Source organism: Styela clava, chromosome 2, assembly GCF_964204865.1.
Source record: "Styela clava chromosome 2, kaStyClav1.hap1.2, whole genome shotgun sequence".
Classification (NCBI taxonomy): Eukaryota; Metazoa; Chordata; class Ascidiacea; order Stolidobranchia; family Styelidae; genus Styela; species Styela clava.
The window spans coordinates 22,959,292-22,978,367 of record NC_135251.1 but is presented as its reverse complement, the minus strand read 5'-3'; the positions used below and the strand labels follow the sequence as shown (position 1 = coordinate 22,978,367).

The 19,076-nt window shown below is 32.8% G+C and overlaps 1 protein-coding gene across 4 annotated transcripts; it reads right to left on the bottom strand.

The window, feature by feature from the left end:
• Window positions 1-81: 81 nt before the first annotated feature.
• On the bottom strand, window positions 82-18,802 carry LOC120335355 (ATP-binding cassette sub-family C member 4-like). Of its 4 annotated transcripts, none has more exons than XM_078109818.1 (30): window positions 18,685-18,802; window positions 17,870-17,971; window positions 17,370-17,480; window positions 17,093-17,210; window positions 16,673-16,888; window positions 16,037-16,126; window positions 15,571-15,734; window positions 15,172-15,297; window positions 14,621-14,759; window positions 12,596-12,703; window positions 10,350-10,457; window positions 8,937-9,041; window positions 8,490-8,681; window positions 7,899-8,111; window positions 7,485-7,553; window positions 7,100-7,205; window positions 6,850-6,959; window positions 6,416-6,591; window positions 6,045-6,214; window positions 5,751-5,897; window positions 5,525-5,604; window positions 4,981-5,131; window positions 4,561-4,680; window positions 3,820-4,037; window positions 3,106-3,300; window positions 2,459-2,617; window positions 1,961-2,050; window positions 1,461-1,633; window positions 353-458; window positions 82-221 (listed from the first exon to the last, which is right to left on the bottom strand). In XM_078109818.1, the coding sequence occupies exons 2-30, from the start codon at window positions 17,929-17,931 to the stop codon at window positions 99-101; spliced, it is 3,945 nt and encodes a 1,314-aa protein (XP_077965944.1). In that variant the 5' UTR covers window positions 17,932-17,971; window positions 18,685-18,802; the 3' UTR covers window positions 82-98. The 4 variants fall into 4 exon arrangements, with proteins under 4 accessions (XP_077965944.1, XP_039258783.2, XP_077965945.1 ...); XM_039402849.2 differs by having other exon boundaries at window positions 17,870-17,992; window positions 18,685-18,768; XM_078109819.1 differs by lacking the exon at window positions 12,596-12,703 and having other exon boundaries at window positions 17,870-17,992; window positions 18,685-18,768.
• Window positions 18,803-19,076: the final 274 nt, after the last annotated feature.

The window sequence follows — 19,076 nt, the reverse complement described above, 5'->3', positions numbered from 1 at the left end:
CTGTTGCAAAATACACAACTGGTTCGAGGCAATTTTCGGGTGTATTTCAAATAAAATTCACTCAACATCAGACGCGATCGACACTTTTGTAACCTTTTCTATTCGCAATTAGATTCTGCTGGTAGACCAGCGCTTTTTACTATGCTCGCAAACAGACCATCCCTTTTTTGCAAAAGAACACTTGGTTTGTCGAACTCCTTGACTTGTCCTTCCTCTAGCACCTATAAATAGAAAATAAAAGTATTTCAACATTTTTACTGATGAAACCTGACAGACATATTTGAAATATTTATGTATAACATGTAAACTATCACAATCGGCGACCGACTCTTCGTCAAATAAAAAAAATTACCAGAATCTTGTCTGAATCTATTATTGTATTTATTCGGTGAGCAATAGTTATAACAGTGCATTGCTTGAACTTTCGTCTTATCGTCTTTTGAATCAGACCATCTGTCCTAAAAGTATAAAACATAGGTTCAGAAAGCGAATTACGAATAATTAGAGAGTCGTGTTTTTTGTTTCCAACCAATGGATTTGGGATTATTGCGCGTAAAAATGAAGAAAACATGTTACTGTATTATGAATAGTGCTGAGAATATTCAATCGGTAAGTTCGTTAACCGAAATAATTTAGTTACAATTAACTTTACCCACACTGCCATGACAGATAGTACTCCCTCTCCAGCGTACATTCAACACTGATAAAAATTTATTCGCCACAATTTTGGTTTACGTCGTGTTTTATAAAAAATAGAATATCTCGATATCATATAGAAAGACTTTCAAGTATTGCCAATTCGCCAATTATGTCTGCTTAATGCTTAAGAGGTGTTGGATGAAATTCACAGATTTAGATATGTGATATTGCCATATTACTAAATTTCAATTGATCCACTATAAAATAGTTTTTCTGTCATAAATATTCACAATTCCCCATCATTAAATTTAAAAGATTATTTTTTGCAAAATTATGGGGGAATCGCAGAAATACTACTTATGAATAATTTCAAATGTTCTGTGCTGATACACTGACATCGGACAATTAAATGGCAGGGTTAACTAATTAAATATAAATTAAGGCATATTTGGTGGGTTGTGCAAAAAATTTCGTGACGCCGTATTAAATTTTTACATATCCAATATATATTTTTATAATCGATTTCAAGTAATTCGAACCGGTAATAATTTTGTATAAAAGATCAACACCCTTCATTTAAAGCAGCATTTCTCAACTTGTGAATAACTTGTGATGTGAAATTCCCCCTAAAAATATTTTTTTTTGTTTTTAGGGGTGAATAATATAAATCCAAAGTGGAAACTATGAAAAAAAATCTAAAGCTCGAAGGTGACAGTTGTTGTGCATTATCTACTACTGAACTAGACATTGTTTTATCAGTATCAAAAATAAACGGAATCTAATTCATAATTGCATTTCTGGGAATTTTCCACCTTATATACCTGATATCAACATTTGCAGTTGCTTCATCAATCACAAGAATTTTACTTTTTCTCAAAACTGCTCGAGCAAGACAAACAAGTTGTCTTTGTCCAACACTGAGATTAGATCCCGATTCAGCTAGTTCTGTGTTAAGTTTCATAGGGAACGATTCCACATATTTTTTCAACTGAACCTGACAAAAAAAGAAGAAAAATATTGTAATCTGCTGATAATCCGATGATCTCGAAAAGATACTAATTAGATTTTTGCCAAATGTGCTCAGACCATATATATAATCAATTAAATATACAATGGCGAAGACGTTTTTATCTACACATATTTACATCAAGTTAAGAAAATACATTTTGCTATTGTGAATTGTATGTATGTATGTATGTTTATTCGTCTCGTAAAAGCAATATAAAAGAGTAAGTAATTATAAATACTGAAGACGGGATGTATGCACAAGACCATATTGGCCTAAAACACAGATGTGCGGCATACACCCCTTCAGTCAAACCTGCTCCAATGCGTCCCATAAATCTTCATCCGAGTAATTGTTAAAAGGGTCAATGTTTCTTCTCATTGTTCCAGTAAAAAGCACCGGATCCTGTATAATAAAAGAATTACTCAGTAAATGCCATAAGATTTAAGCTGCTTCAAATATATCGCCAGTTAATAATTCTTGCCAAGGTCTCAAGGTTATTTTCCAAAACTTTCTATAGCATTTGGGCGTGGTTTCGTGTGATCTCAGGCAAGTTTTTGATTTCGGTAATTTTGACTATGAGAAAAAAAACAAGTAAGTATGTTTTATCATATACATATAACAACACTAACTTCGTTGAAAAAAACACGCGAATGCAAAAACTATACTAAGTGGTTGCTGTAGTCAAATTTTCTAAGTCAAATTACTTGATTGAGAGTAAACAGGTGAACAAAAATTGACTCTTGATTCAATTTGAAATAAAACATGACTAAGCAAAATTCCCCATAATAATAAAACTAAAGTAATGGAGACCTGTGGAATTATAGATAATGCTTTGCGTAGATCATGAAGTCCTAACGATGATATGGGAATTCCGTCAATGAATATTTCACCACTTGTTAGTTCCGACAGTCTGAAAAGTGCTGATATAAGAGAACTTTTACCGGCACCCGTTCTTCCGACAATTCCAATCTGAGTTAATAGTGTAAAAATTGATTCATTTTCGATTTTTATATTTTTAGAATTTTTCAACATTCAATCTACACGACATATTTAAAGAACCTAAAATGGCAGAGAACCTAGGTAACTCTGTTTCATTTAATTAATTGCAGGGTGTTTTATTTCTATATCTTTATTGTTTTATGCGTCAAACAAAATATTTTCTAACTATATTCCATACATCAAACGCGCAGGGGCCCAAACAATCTTGAGATAGAATAAACTAAAGTATCAAATATTCATTTTACTGAAATTGCGTGATATAACGTTATTTTCAGCAAAGTTACACAAATAAGCATAAGCAAAGATGAATTACTGAATTCCATGGTCGACAGTTTAACAACTCTGGGTAATGGTAGAAAATCGAATACAACTAATAAAATTATCGAAAAAACATAGTGTGAATCCTATCAATATTTTGAAATATTTTCGTTGGATAACTTTTTTCAAGCACAGAATACCTTTTCCTTTGGTTTTATTACAAAATCAATGTTTCTTAACACATTTGGTCCGCCATCATAATAAGAAAATGAGACGTTTTCAAACTTGATAGCGCCACATGCTGGCCAGCCGTTTGGTGGCTGTTTATCTGAATTCTCTAACGCGGCTTCTGGCGGTATTCGATAATATTGCTGAACTCTTTCTACTGATGTCATCTGCAAGAAATTTAAATAAAATAAAGATTAGTTCTGAGAGTAATCAAAAAAATGCAAAAAGAATACATTTTTCACGGCGACTATGCCGCGTTGTACCATTGCAACGAGAGAGCTATGCTCAAATATGAACGTGTAGACTGTAGGCTTTGTATTAGTACCGGTAATCCCTCAACTGAGCATTGACTTGTTTAAAAAGATCAGCGGACATGCGTGACCAAATAAAATAAAACAGCAAAATTCGTAGTGAAATGATAAATGAAAATATAATAGAAAATATAGATTATTTTGAGCGCGTTTAATTGATATAACTCAAGAATGCTGCGCAGAGGCACCTTTGAGAAAATTCGACTCTTCATAATGTATTCACAATATTACATATATCGAACAATTTTATTATAGCAGCCTAACTAAAGAATAATTAAAATTGCCAAGCGCAAAAATGAAAAGCTTAAGAAAGAATGTGAAATGTGTGACGAAAAGTACTCTTCATTAACTTTTATGAATACGACTTCTACTTACTAAATTTTCAACTTCTGCACTTTGGCGAACTCCCCATTGGAATACACTGATGAGGGATGCTGTGTAAGTTAAGACTAATCCAATCTCACCGGGATTAAGATTCAGTAATGAAGCGCCAATTACGGAGAAAAATGTAACGGCTGATATGAAGGTAGCAGTTATCAAATCGAGTCGTAATCCAAACCATCTCGTTCCAACAAGAAACAGAAACCATGACGCTGGAAGAAGAAATGACAAATTTAACTTACGCCACATTATAACGATAACGACAAGATGCATCGACTCATGAAATGGACTAATAGTAAAATGGGGGAATCATTCGAGAGTCTCGAAGCTTTAATTCACAAAACACGGAAAAGTTTTACCGAATTTGAAAATACATATGATTTCCGCAAGATCAATTCTCATCATTTTATTTTTTACATGAACAAGAAAACTATTTTTCAATTCAAATGTTTACTCCATTCACTAAATCAAATATGAATTTATTTTCTTAAATGTATTGTCAATGTTTTGGAGCTAATTGTATAATAATTTATGATTGGATGTACCAGACTGGAGTTTACAAAATCTACAAAACGTTTATCCAAATTTAAAAAAAATAATACTAATAATTCTTTTTACCTATATCATAACATATAGGTTTAATTTAATGTGAAATACCCCTTTTCACATCTCCAAAAATAATCGAATAACATGTCGGTCATATTAAATATCATTATTATTATATATAGAAAATACCACTGTGTAAATCTTGATATTCGTGAAATTTATCTTCAAATTGTTGTTGAACACCGAAAGCACGAACAGTGAGTAAACCTTGTAAAGTTGATGATAGCAAGCTGAAGACTGGACTCCTGCCTGGGTAAAATTACATATTACAAACAATAAAATGCTACTGCTGATTGTGCTATTTCAGTAAAAATATTGAATGATACTATTTGTAGATTTCCAAGCCTTCGTTTCAAAAATTCAGCATGCTAATCACTCTTTGCTAAGAATTGCAATGACACAATATAGAAGCCATATGGACATTAAAGGCATTTCAACAACTGGTTGCATGTTTGGTGTTGGTATCCCAACAAGTATTTTGTCTATCACAGTGTGTATTTTTTATTTTTAAAATTAGGAAATAGTTCAAAAGATTCCTTTCTTCCTTACAAGTTCCTTCTAGTCTTTTTATATCTCTCGAAGTACGCAAGTAATATATTCTTAGCCATAAAAAATAAATGACCAACGGAATAATTACAATGATGACAAAGTAGTTGACGACAGATGTTAGAATTACAACACTGACGATCACGCCAAGAATCTGGAAATTAATAAAAGACAAAATGAAGCAACAGAAGTTTGCAATTTTCAAAATCATGAACATCCACATCATCAATATCATTGATGCTATTCTGTTATGCAGAATGACCAATATTTTCTATAATTACTGCACATGATGTCAGTATCGTATACACCAAAAATGTCGTAGATAAGACTAATTCTCCAAGACTTATTTTCCACGTAGACATTCTATCAGTTCAGTTTATTAAGTACGGTTAATGACAGATGCAAAATTTATTAAGCATTGGGGATATGTCAATTAAAGTTGTAAACGCTTACAATCAGTCAATGACAGGGATGAGCAGTCTGAAAACAAATCAGATTATTGTGATGAAAGAAAAGTAGATTTGAAGTTTTACAATTCTCCTCTCACCCACAGAAAGTCAACGAATGCGATTGGCAGAATCTCGTCTATCTGTCCCATGTCTTTGGAGAATCTGTTCAGGATTCTTCCTAAATGAGCAATAAAATAACGCTTTAGGATAAAAGATTCATGTGATATACCGCGCACATTGAATTTGATTAACAATTTCATGAAAAATCAATCCTGTCCAGTGTCCAATATAATCGCCATATATATGAAAAAAATGCCGATTCACCTGATGGATTGGTATCAAAAAATCTCATCGGGGCTCGTAGGATTGCTTCAAACATCTTCTTATGCATGTGGATACCGGAGGTTACGCAAATATAAAAATGTAAATTTGCACGAAGCAACACAATCAAGAACACCATCGTAGATAGAACTAAAAACAAACAATATAATATGTAAGCTATTATTCGTAAGTATTTTACGAATATTGAAACTTTTCCTTCTTCTTTTATATTTCTACTGAATCAAGATATTCACCTGCCCATAACAAAGATGTTCTAGAATCTTAGAATCAGATTACCTGCATATATCGTCATATAATAGCTGGAATCAAATGTGTTCGTATCGTTAACACTTGTAAACAAGGTAGTCGAATTAAAAACCTTAGACGGTTCATTTTGTCCTGATCCAGAAGTAAAATCTGGATTATTCGATGACAAATTTGACAGGTGGTTTTCATATGACGTTGTCCTGTTGATTTATTGAAATTTTATCATAAGAAAAAAGTTTTCAAAAAGGATAATGTTTCGTTGCTAAATAGTCTCCTACGATTTGGAAACAAGCAAGAAATGTAGCATTCGAAATTTACACGCGTCACGCCAAACTCTCGTGTACATGTCTTCAACTGACCGAGCTAAAGTAGACAATTTCTCAAGTATTAAGTAGACTCACCATTTCGATAACCACCAGTCGTTCATAATGTATAGCACGTGACTTGCTATAACAATGGTGAAAAATAAAACAAGTAAAAATGCGTTTGCCGCAACTCTGAAATATTCGAGATAAACTTTTCCTCCAATACTTCCTTGTTCTCTTATTTCTTCTGAAACAATCTTTGCTGCATATCTCTATGTTGTGGTTTAATATTTTTGATTTTAAAAATTTCCTATAGAAATTTATTTCATTTATAGAACCGTAACTTAACTTAATATGAAAAGAGAATATATGAACCTTCTTTGTCGACAAGCAATGAATTACAAACGAATCATTAAAAAAAATTATCCGAAACAGCAGAAGATAGGCTACTACAGGGAAAACGTTACTAGCTGGTGCTGCTGAAAGATTTACAGCAATTTACATATTAAAAGTTATTAGATGATTTTAACCTCTATCTCTGTGTCTTCGATCGATAGTTCTGGAACTATAGATGTTTGTGGTGAGTCATTTGAATTTGCTCTCAAGCTGAGGGGGGATCCTCTAACGGTTTGCTGTTTTTCTAAAAATAGTGTAAGTCAAAGATAAATAAATAACGTCATTTTCGGTGAAAATAGTTACTATATTTTAATATTATTGATTTTGGAAATGTTTAGCTTTGCTGATACATAATCCGATATAACTATGCAAAAGAAATATTACCACAAAAGACTGATTCGTTGTCGTCTTCTTTTTTCCTGAGCAAAGCAGCAAAATCAACTCCACTATCCTGAAGTTCGGCATAAGTTCCGCGACCATATATTCTTCCCTGAATGATGAATGCAGGTTAGACAAGATTAACGAAAAGCGTTCATTAAATTGGTTGATTTGTTTTAACTGTATTAAATATTTCTATGTAACAGTAATTACAATATTTCTTCTCCTCTAAAAGACTTTTTGAAAATGGCAGTGAGAATTGCAGGAAACCTTCAAGAATGATCCGTTATTGAATCATTGACATAAGCATCATTCAATGAGAACGATTTTCTCTAACACGATGTATACAATAAAATTTCGTGTTTAAATGAAAGTTGTGAAAGCATAGAACCTCTTTGAAAATAAGAATCTCATCCACGCTCTCCAATAACTGCAGTTGATGAGTAACGAGTATTCGCGCCTACATAAGAATAACATTAGTTTAAATGTTGGCAATTGTATTTATTCAAAAACATGCATACCCCAGCATAGAAACATCAAATATTGACACCGATCGTATTCAGAGAATTAGGTGACATTGATAAAATCTTGAAGAGCATAGGTTATCTTATCGTTGGTTATCTGTATGGCATAAATATTCCACTCGTAATCAGTATAGTTATAAATGATTTCTCCGTCATAATCCCTTCTAAGGTGCTATTATTTGGTCGATCGAGGTCGACTATATAGAATAGTGCTCGGATTGGGTGTGAAATATTCCAATTGAATAACATACTGTAAATCTATCAAATGCGACAACTCTTACTTTCTTTTTCATTATTCCACAAATGCAGTGTTCGAATATATGACTTGCGACAGTGGTATCTACTGCGCTAAGTGGGTCGTCCAATAAACATATATCTGCATTCTTTTTGTACGCAGCCCGTGCTAAGCTCACTCTTGCTTTTTGACCGCCGCTTAATGTAACACCCCTCTCACCTATGAGTGTCATGTCTCCATCAATCAGCAGATTGAGATCCTGAAATCAGTGTTCATGTTGAACCATTTTTAAAAAGCTCAAATCTCTATGCGAAATAGAAATGAATAGAAGTCATATGAAAACAACATTTTCAGTTCATATGTTGAACCTTTCCCCAAAAGACCAAAATTATTATATCAGAGTAAAGTGGATATAAATGTATCTTTCAAAATAGAAGTCGTGTGAAAACGATATGCTCAAGATGACAAATTCTCTTCAAATTTGGTCTTATTGTTTTCATTTGCTGTTTCTTTTTTTAGCAAATCAACACAGATCTTTGTTCATTGAAAATGTTAATTTCGTTTGAAAATCTGACTGAAAATTGTTTTTAACTGCAAAACTAGTTGGGCGGTAAGTCTATGCGATATTCGTTCGTACCTTATTTAGACAGCATGCTTGGATTACTTCGTGGTAACGTTCTTGGTCGAATTCCTCACTAAATAAAATATTTTCTCGTACAGTACCGGAGAAAATCCAAGGAACTTGATTGGAGTAGACAACATTTCCATGAACTGTAGCCTTCCCTTTAGCCGCAGGTAATTCACCGAGTATTGCACTCAAGAGCGAGGACTGAAAGAAACCTATTGTCAATTCACAGGCTCTGATTTTTTTGCAAAAACTTCAGTCGTGTCACTGCCCTGCTAGTCCTAACTTACTTGAATCTTTTCAAATGTGGTGTCGAATTCATGTTAACAAACATCTTTGTTAGTGACTTGAGATTCAGATTTTTTAAAAAAGATAAATAATAAAAAATTAGGAATGGTATATGTTCATGCTGCATATATTCGTTCCGTAAGAAATATACAATAATTTTTGGTTTGTTACCTTTCCTGCGCCAACCGGTCCAATAACTGCGACCAACTTTCCTGCGTCTACTCGAACATTTACACAATTCAATGTGATATCGGATCTCCTTTTAGCATCATCATTCTGAAGAAAGTTGCATATTCAGAAGACTTTAATTACAATTTTCATTTTCTGATGTGAACGGAATCAACATTGTCGAATATAATTCACAAATCCTATTTATTTAAAGTTAGTTTAAATTTCACCATACTTTATCACAATACGTCATTGCATTCTCATAACTAATTTAACTAAATCAATTACAGTAATACTTTTGATTCAACGCGAAAACTTTCTTTTTTTGAATACACTTTTGATATAAACATGTTTGAATTAAAAATAATGCACGGTCTATTTTTATATATTATTGCAACATTTATGCATTTAACGAAACAATCCTCACGTATCACTGAAGCAAAAACGCTATAAAAAAAGTTCCATTAAATTTGAACCCACTTACATTTGAGCCCACGACAATTGAATTTGCGTACTTTTGCACCTATGGATTTTTCGTTTTACAGATATTTGAACCCAAACTAACCCTAACCCATGGGTTTTAGCACCGGCACGTAGATTGAACCCGCGGATATACACAAGGGTTCAAATGTAGGGCTGGGCATTTTCGAATATCTTGTGATTTCAGAATCGAATCGAATAATAATTTTCGAATCGAATCGAATCTCGAATACTTGAAAATATATAATTGTAAGCGATTTTATCATAGTAATTGGTCCTCTCAACACATGAATTACCGAAGACATAGAATAAATCACCCAGATAGATTACTGAGCGCTCACATAGAATAACAAACACGTTTTATCAATAACTCACTACAGAAAATAGTCATATGTTAGAATTTCGTTGAAAAAATATGACTCCAATGAAAAAAAAATTGGGGAATTCACCTCGACCATTAGCGGAAAGATAAAAACAAGATGGCGGCGATTCGAAATTTAGCTTTGAACCGATTCGAATAATTTACTATTCGATTCGATTCGAAAATTCGATTCGAAATGCCCAGCCCTATTCAAATGTACGTGGGTTCAAATGAACGATCATCATAAAAGAAATCTAAGTGTCCATTCGCCAAACTCAGTTGACATTAACGTGTAAGTACACCACAAACTTTTTTCTCGCATTTTTTGGGTAATAGGCATTCGTCAACTTAACACACTAGAGCGTTTGCAAGCTAACGAGGCTGAACTCTTCTTTGATAGCAGTTCGGTCCGATGTTAGCAGGTATTTAAGTTAAAATAGTCTAGATTTGGTGTTCGCATAAAAATGATAAATTCAGTTGTTATCGATATACTACAGTAACTACACAAATCAGCAAACTGCAACGGTGAAAAATATTCATAAAAGTTAGTATAAATGCTCTATTCGTATTCTTACCAATTCCCATTTACCAGTAAAGTTTTCGAGTTCCACGTGAACTTCTCGGTCGGAGTTTGATTTTAAATCATTTCGAATATTAGAAAATTCGTCCATCAGCAGATATTTCTGACAAAAGTGTTTTGATGTTATTTCATAAACAAATCATGAAATATTCCAGTTCAGTAAAAATTAATGACGCAATAAAAATAATAAAGCAAATCAATAACTGATATTGCTTAAAATAATTTCAATGATCACTTCCATGTACAGTTAAGCCCTAGTTAAGTCGAGCAGATCTTTTACATGCCTTTAACTTTACATCTATGCTTTATCTAATAATGTATACAAGACCCAAACATGACGGTTACATGCAATGACATGTTTTAGATAAACATGCAATGAAGAAATAGTACAATGTAACGTGTAGTACAGGGGCGGATTATGCCCCCTTGGTGCCCTGAGCACTGAAGACTTTGATGCCCTCTTATGTGTAATTTAATTATAAAAACAATAAAGCACATAGGTGTATTATCCATTAAAAATATTCACAACCAACAGTAAAGAAAACAATATTTACGAACATTTTTAGGTTTTTTACTTGTTATATATAGCCGATATATAAGAGGCAAACACGCAATATCGGGCCGATATATTGGTTGAGCTCTAATACTGAGGGAGTGTGACAATAAAGATTCATGCCGCCAGTCTCAACGTGAATCGAAATACCAAAGTATACAAGTCACAACTGTAGCTTGAAACTTTACCGGTACCTATAGTAGTCTACCTCAGGGTGGTTCGAGGTTGCTAGGTTGGAACCGCAAAAACTTTTGAGGAGGTCTTGCAGGCCACAGGTCGGAGAAAACCCAAAAGTGATCAAAATATCGCGAGTTTACTTACTTTAATTTTAATAGTTAACGAGAGTTTACCGTTCTAATCAAACTATTATTATGTTGCATGCTTGGCATTCTTTTGAAAAAAAGATATTTAAAGCCTTCAGTTATTCTGAAAATAATTCCTGAGAATTACCGTTGTATTTACCGCATCTCGTGTTTAATGTCGCTTTAAACTATATTCTTTCGTGACAGATATTACTTGAAATCAAACCAGACACTATGTGATGGGCAAGGAAATAAGTTTTCGGCCGTGTTTTCCTTATGTCACCTTTTTGTGAAACTCATTTTATTACGAATTGTTATATTTAATATAGTAATTTATATAGTAATTTAAAAAACCTACAGCGTGAGCATGCTTAATGCCATCGTCAAATAACTACTAGGTCCGTCTAAGTTGGTACACGGTTGAAAATAGAGGTGTTTATACCAAAATAAAGGCACAAAACGTTAGAAAAAAAGGTTTGCATCTCGGGATCCCAACCCCAGTTAGAATACCCAAAAAAAAAAACTTAAAAACGTTCTGCTATTAGACACAAATAGAGTATACGCTAAAATTGTTCTGTGAGCCTCACGGAATGTATCAGCATGACAGGGTTTGGACCACCCTGGTCTACCTTATCAAAAAACTCTCGACTTCGCTGACCACTAGATCGTTGAAATGCAATCGTGCAACCGCCGCATAGTGCAAATAGTTCATTGGTCTAATTGTTGAAGAAAAAAGAAATCTTTTTAAAACAAAAATGCAGCAACAAGGAGAATACTATATAGAAAGAATAATTACAACAACAATTTAAGAAAACGACTCATAGGCCCACTTCATGTCCAATAAATAAATTTCAGTGTTTATTTTTAATAAAGAAGGTTAATATGATACTTGAAGAAGAAAAATAGGCAAAGTTTTGATGTTTGAGTCGTCTGGTGAACTCGTAATATATTAATAAACACCGATAAACTATATAAAATTGGGCTCTGAAATTTTTGTGGTGCCCCTCTTTGCTTGGTGCCCTAAGCACGTGCTTATATTGTTTAATGGGTAATCCAGCGCTGGTGTAGTATAAAGACGCTATCCAGCAATTCAGTAATAAATCATTAACAGGATAAATATGGTATTTTTAGACCACTGCTAATTCTCGCTGTATATGTTTTTTGAAGGGAACCGATTATCACTGAGAAATTTTTTATGGAATGAGAAAAAAAATAATATTCTATGGGTTTTATTTTTGTCATGGTTATATTCGTAAGGTAATAACGATACTGACAATGAGTACATATCTGTACATAAAAAATTGGATACCAAAGAATTGATTTACAAAAAAAAGAGCATGCCTGGCGTTTTTCAGGATATTTGCGCATGGCCCAATGTAAACATACCTGTATTCTCTTCATTGATATATTAGATGTTGAAATAAATTCAATTGCGAACGCGAAAAAAGTACTAGAAAGTTTCAAAGATATACTGAGTCCCAGTACTAAAAATATCTAAAATGTAAAAAGGTGTATATTTTAAATACCATAAAATTTACTTGGGTTGGAAGAACTGCAAATAAAAGTCACAAAACTAGACTATTACAAATATATATTAGTGTGTGTGTGTGTAATTCGTTATACTTCACTTTAAACTTTATATTCTGAATGATTCGATGCGTAAATTAGAGGTTTAATGTAAATATAAAAATATCCTGGAAGTAGAACGCAATATATGCTGGAAGTTTTGATGGGATTTATTTTTAGGTAATTGAGAATATCAGTGTAGGCTATGACATTATAACACTGAGAAGACCGTGAGTATGTTAATTCTGAAATATTGTATTGATATGAAACTATACTAAACAACTTTGTACCAGTACCTTCATTTAACGTTTTCATTCGACTATGTGTCATTTTGATAAGTCCTTGGGAAAAACTGGTCGTAAGAAGTTCTATTTCAGAGGATACACAAATAGTAAACGGATGAAAACTGTCAGTCAACCGATAACAATGTCTTAAATATTTTCTTTGAAAGACAAATTCCGAACGTTCAGAAAAACCCATTATAATATAAGCACCCCGAAAAATTCATTATTTCATTTTAATAAGTGATTTCGGAATAATATCAGAATTTGTTGGAAGCTGGATTACTAAAATGGTTAGACTCGCTTCCTAGCATAAATGTAGCAAATAGAAGATTGGCACTACCGCGGGCAAGATGCACAAGAAACATTTACGGCAAGTTTGAACTTTAATGTTCTTCAATGATTAATTGTTTATAATATGTCATTTTCATTTTCCCGTCTTCGTATTTGTAATGTGTGACAACAGTATCTTGTTTAACGTTACCATCATATTTAATGACTTCAATTGCTCTGGAACTAATATAATATATTTAGTTGTGTTCGCTGTTTTTTTCTATTCATAATTAAGCGGGCGACATGCGAAATTTATAACTGAATTTGCCTCGTCATTGATTCTAAGCAACAGCCAATAGCGCCATCGAGCGATACAAAAATGACGCGCACAATGTAAACACCTGTGTCGCGCCACCAGGAGCGTGATTGCGGCGCGTCGCATCCAGTGTGAACGCACCTTAAAAGCATTACAAACCACACCGACTATTTAGGAGCATTGAATAATACATATATTTGGTAATATTAGGTTACACTTTAAATTTCTATATCGTAGTATAAGTTTGTATTATAACAATGCAGGTAATGTTATTTCAGTTATATTGTGGGATGCATATCTAAGGATTATTACGTGTTAGGACATTTATATCACGATTTCATACCTCAATTCTTGCGAATGAAATTAGAGACTCGAACAACAATGTTAATGCACGCGGAAATTCAAAGCCAACTGGAGTTCATAGTGCAGAACTGATGGACAAAACCATAAAACAAATATTTATATATGTATAGTTGAATTTGGAACAAAAACAAAAATGTGACTGCATTATACTGCAACGATGTATACGCTTCAAGACTTATCTATTAGCACTACTGGATGCCTCCAGCACATGGTGAAACTATTCTCCGAGTATTCTTGAAATTGTCGATTAACATTGCGTATAAGAACGTAATAATATAATGTAATATAATATAATATGATTTTTCAATTAGTTTAACATTATGTAATTGTAAGAGGTCTTTTTAACAAAGAAGTTTTCCATCTTTAATAGAAAGTATAATGTTTCTGATGAGTGTCATAATATGTTCTTGACTGGAATTGTCTCTGTAACATTTGCCCGATTTTATCAAAGAGAGGTGTAAAAATTACGTCTTATCTATTGATATTTACCACAATACTTGATACTGATTGTAAACTAATTATTTAGTTGTTGGTAAAATTGAGAAATATCCAAAGTTCAAAAAAATATTTGAATCAGTCCATGAGATAAATCTTTGGGTAATATAAACATACCTTCGACGCTGTTATTGTACCTCCCAATGCGACATATACCAATACCGTAACAAAAGTCAGTATTTTTTCTTGGCATACATAGAAACAGAAATTACAAGCTTTCAATGAAGACGATAAAAGAATTTTCTCAACTTCTTTCCTACAGAAAAAAAAATGCATAATAAACAATATATATGAACTTCGAATCGAAAAACGAACAAACTTAGTACGCGGATCTATAATACCCGTTAAAATTGTAGCACTATTCTTGGAATATAAATTCACGTACGTGGTATATGTAACATAATTGCCGCCTGCATGGTCTAGTCGCATTTTTGGCAATCCTATGAGTTATATCACGTGTACCCTGTCCAGACTTAAAAAAGTTGGATGACTCGCAACAGTTATATAGTTTGCGCCCCAATGTGCCACATATACCTAGTGGTGAAGTAATTCGAGACACCTCGTTATAAAAAATTGAATCTTTTTTTTTTGCACAATGACGTTTACGATACAGAAAGTTACCTTATAAAATTTATATAGCCCTAACAAAACAACATGAATGAAATTACCTCCTAGTGTTCGAAACAAGCTTTGCAAATGGTTTTTCCCAAGCATACATTTTTATAATTCTCATTCCAGTTATCACTTCGTTCATTAATCGTATTCGTTCATCCGTAACAACAGCTGTCATAATTCTATATTTAAAGATAGCGGTATTATTCAAGTGCTATCACACAACATTCAACCAGAAAATTGTATGGGTGAAGCGGGACATTTGTTGAACATACCACAAAAAATGAACACATAGTATGAAGTTAGTAGAAAATAATTCTTTTTTACTATTTAAACGCCGCGAACAGTTGACAGCCATAGCACTGCAAGTGAATGAAAATTAAGGAGAAAATGTGTCAATTCTATGAAATACAAATCCATTTTTTTCGGTGATAGATGTTTTGGGTGACAGTTACCTGGTTTTTCCGAATGCCCGTCCGCTGAATGTTTGTAAAAACATGATCAAAATCAAGACTCCCATTCCAGATAATACAGCAATTCCAATTTCTTGCCAGAGTATAATTCCAACAATTAAACATTGCAAGGGTCCAACCCAGAGATAATGCAGAAAGCCAGGAAGCTAATTAAATGAAAATAAACAAAGCCACTTTTTACACCAAAAGTTGCCATTAAACGATATAGGTCATTTTTGAATATTTTTTTGTAAAGCAATTTCTGTAATTTGAACTATTAGAAAACGCATTTTTTTAAAAGGCGCAGCTGGTTTTCAGTTTTTGTTTTGTTACAAAGCTACATATCACGCATTCATTTTTTTTATTTTACATTTTATCTCTATTGAAAGTCATTAAAATAATGAAAATCCAGCTACATATGTATATAAAAAATTCAGATATGATAGATGATTGTTTGACATATACTCACCAAATCAAATCGAAGAACATCTGTGGCTCCAAGATTGATTATTTTACCTGTCGTCGTATCATTTAATGATTTCTGACTCAAACGGAGCGTCTGCAAAACGAACCTTTGAGATTCAATAAATTGAAACAGACAGGTTTGTAATTATGAAAATGATTTTCCGAGTAGAATGTCATTGTTTTGTGCAATAAACCGAAAACTATGGAAAAGAAATCAGCTCCAACCCATTCTCACATGGCATACGCCTGAATGTAAGGTCGGCCGGTAATATTACCTTTTGTTTATACTTGCGAGTGTTGCGGATTAAATTTAAAGTAGATAACATATCTATAAAATGACAAAAATGTGCAAAAACGTATTACTACAAATAGGGGGGAAACAAGCTAATTCTTAGGAGAAGGTAATTAAACCAAAGGATTCGGATGATTGTTTTAAAAAATAAAATATAAGGACATGTAAGATCTGGTATTGAAAATGCAATAATCTCGATAAAAGCGGACAATACTATTTGTCAATTGATTGAAGATTTTAAATTTATTGATGATTTAAAACGGTAATAAATACATTTGTACCTGGTATGCAATATTGAAGATAGTAAGAAGACTTTAGAATATTACTGATTATACGAAGGTATCCTACCTTTTTATACATCAAAGCACAGGTTGATGCACGCATACGCCATCCAATTCTATGCGCTATGTAATGATATTGATGATGAAAAAAGGGCAATAATATTGTAAAGACACTTATTCCAGCGGCATAAGCATATGCATGCCAAACTGGAGTAACCGTTTGATTCTCGAAGTATTTTACGAGATATGCTATCAAGACTGGTACTGCTGTTCGAAGGCATTCCTAAAACAAATGAGTTGATTTACATTTCTTATTATATTTTAATTACTTTTTAGTTGTATGTGTAATCCGAAAAACTTCAAGATCCACACGTTTCACAAGGACTTAATCTGCTTATCATCTTTTATAAATATACAATAATAACTCTCAAAAGGCGACACCATTATACAATTAAAAATTGCAGAAATTAAAATATTCATTACTCACTTCTATAAGAGCTAAAACACCACATAACATAAATCCCTTTCTATATGTCATTGCAATCGTTCGAATTAAACTCGGTTCGGTTGCTTTTTTAGATCTTTGAATTTCTTTCTCCCAATTTCTGAATAAGAATTGACAAATAGAGTGGTTGTTATTGTGACTTTGTAAATTACAATCATGCTTGGTATCCCATCCATTTTGGGATTACACCAGCACTGTCCACCATCTGAGACATTGGTATTGTACAACAAATGAGTTACTTTATTTTTTCTAAACTTACCTTTCTAAATCACTTGTAATTCCTACAGACATATTAGAAGCATCGAGTTCAAACATATCAGATTCTTGTAACGCTCGCTTAGATCCTTCAGCAAAAAAGTCGTTCAACCACCTGATTGAATGTTGATGCTATTACATTTTTTCATGTACGGTTTTATCGATTCTTGTGAATATTTCGAATTATATATTTTTTTGACATAACAAATAAGATAAATTTACATTCACAAATTAATATATATTCCATTTCAATGCCCTCAAAACATTTTTTTTTAAAACAATTTCTGTAATTTGAACTATTAGAAAACGAATATGAAAAAAAATAAATATTTATACAATGCTTGCAAAATAATAAAAATATTAATTCGACTGTCGATTTAAGGAACCCATTTTTCTGGTTATCTTTATCAGTTTCGGAGGCTTTCACTTTTTTAGTAGTAATAGTTATAGCATAGTAATAGTTATAGCGTAAACCGTAATTGTTAAAAAAAGTATTTTACTTACCAATAAGATAGGTAGGAAAATATATTTGCCCGATACATTGGATTTGGTCGTAATTTTTTCATTTTTACAAAACTTATACGCCCTTCCGATTGCTGAAGAATTCTACAATCATTAAACTGATAACTGTTATATATTGATTTAAAAGTTATTTTGTCGCCACCAAATCCTCAATTGAGGCAGTCTAACAAATGACGTTTGTTACGCCACCACATGATTTTATTTCTATATAAGATTGTATACTTGATATTCAGATCATGTTTGTGTTGAAAACGCAGCCTGTATCAAGCGTTATATAATTGCAGGTATATTAGCAAAGTTTCATATTTTTTTGTAAAAAAAAAATAAACTGGAACTTTTAGATGAAAGAGATAAATTTAATGTAACCGCGAATTACATTGCAGTGCAGCAATACTCAATTGAAAATCACAAGGTTCCAATCTTCTGAACGGGGTGTTAATGTTAAGTCTTAACATTGTGCGGAAACACTATTTTGAATCTGCCAACCGTTCAGACAACTTTATATGTTATATTATTTTAATTTATTTATTTTTTCCCACTCAGACAATCAGAAAGTGGGTTTTAATCATATCTCGCGCTATAGTATACCACAGGGCACAAACGCGTCGGTGTATTAGGTTAGGAGCTGAGATATATATAGCAAATAAATCCGCTTCGTTAAGTAATTCGACTATATTCTGAAACCTCTTAATGTTACAACAAATTGTAATCAACGCTCATGAATTTTGTGCATTGAACTATCTTACTACATTTATCTTACTAAATCATCCTTTAATTCTTTATTAAGGTGAACTTACCAGCTGTTGTCATTGTCCACCTTGCTACACTGATGTCCCACTTGCGACTAAATTTACTTTTCATTTAAATTTGATATTATTTTCATAACAATACGACACTACCTTCCCCTGCTGTTACAAAATGTGGCCAGGCCCTAAACATATTATGCCTATTACAAGAAAACCTAATCTTAGAAGCATTCAATTCATCACGTCATTTTTAATTAATCAATATCTTATCTGTGAATAAATGACATGCACGTTTTAGGAAATGAGGTCTGAATTATGCCAACTTGTGCTTAGGCACGCACTGAGATATAACGCAATCAATGCTAAACTCAGTCATACACCATAGCCCACAAGTAGAATACGTGAATTTTCGTTAACTTTTTCAATTTTAAAACAGAACCCAT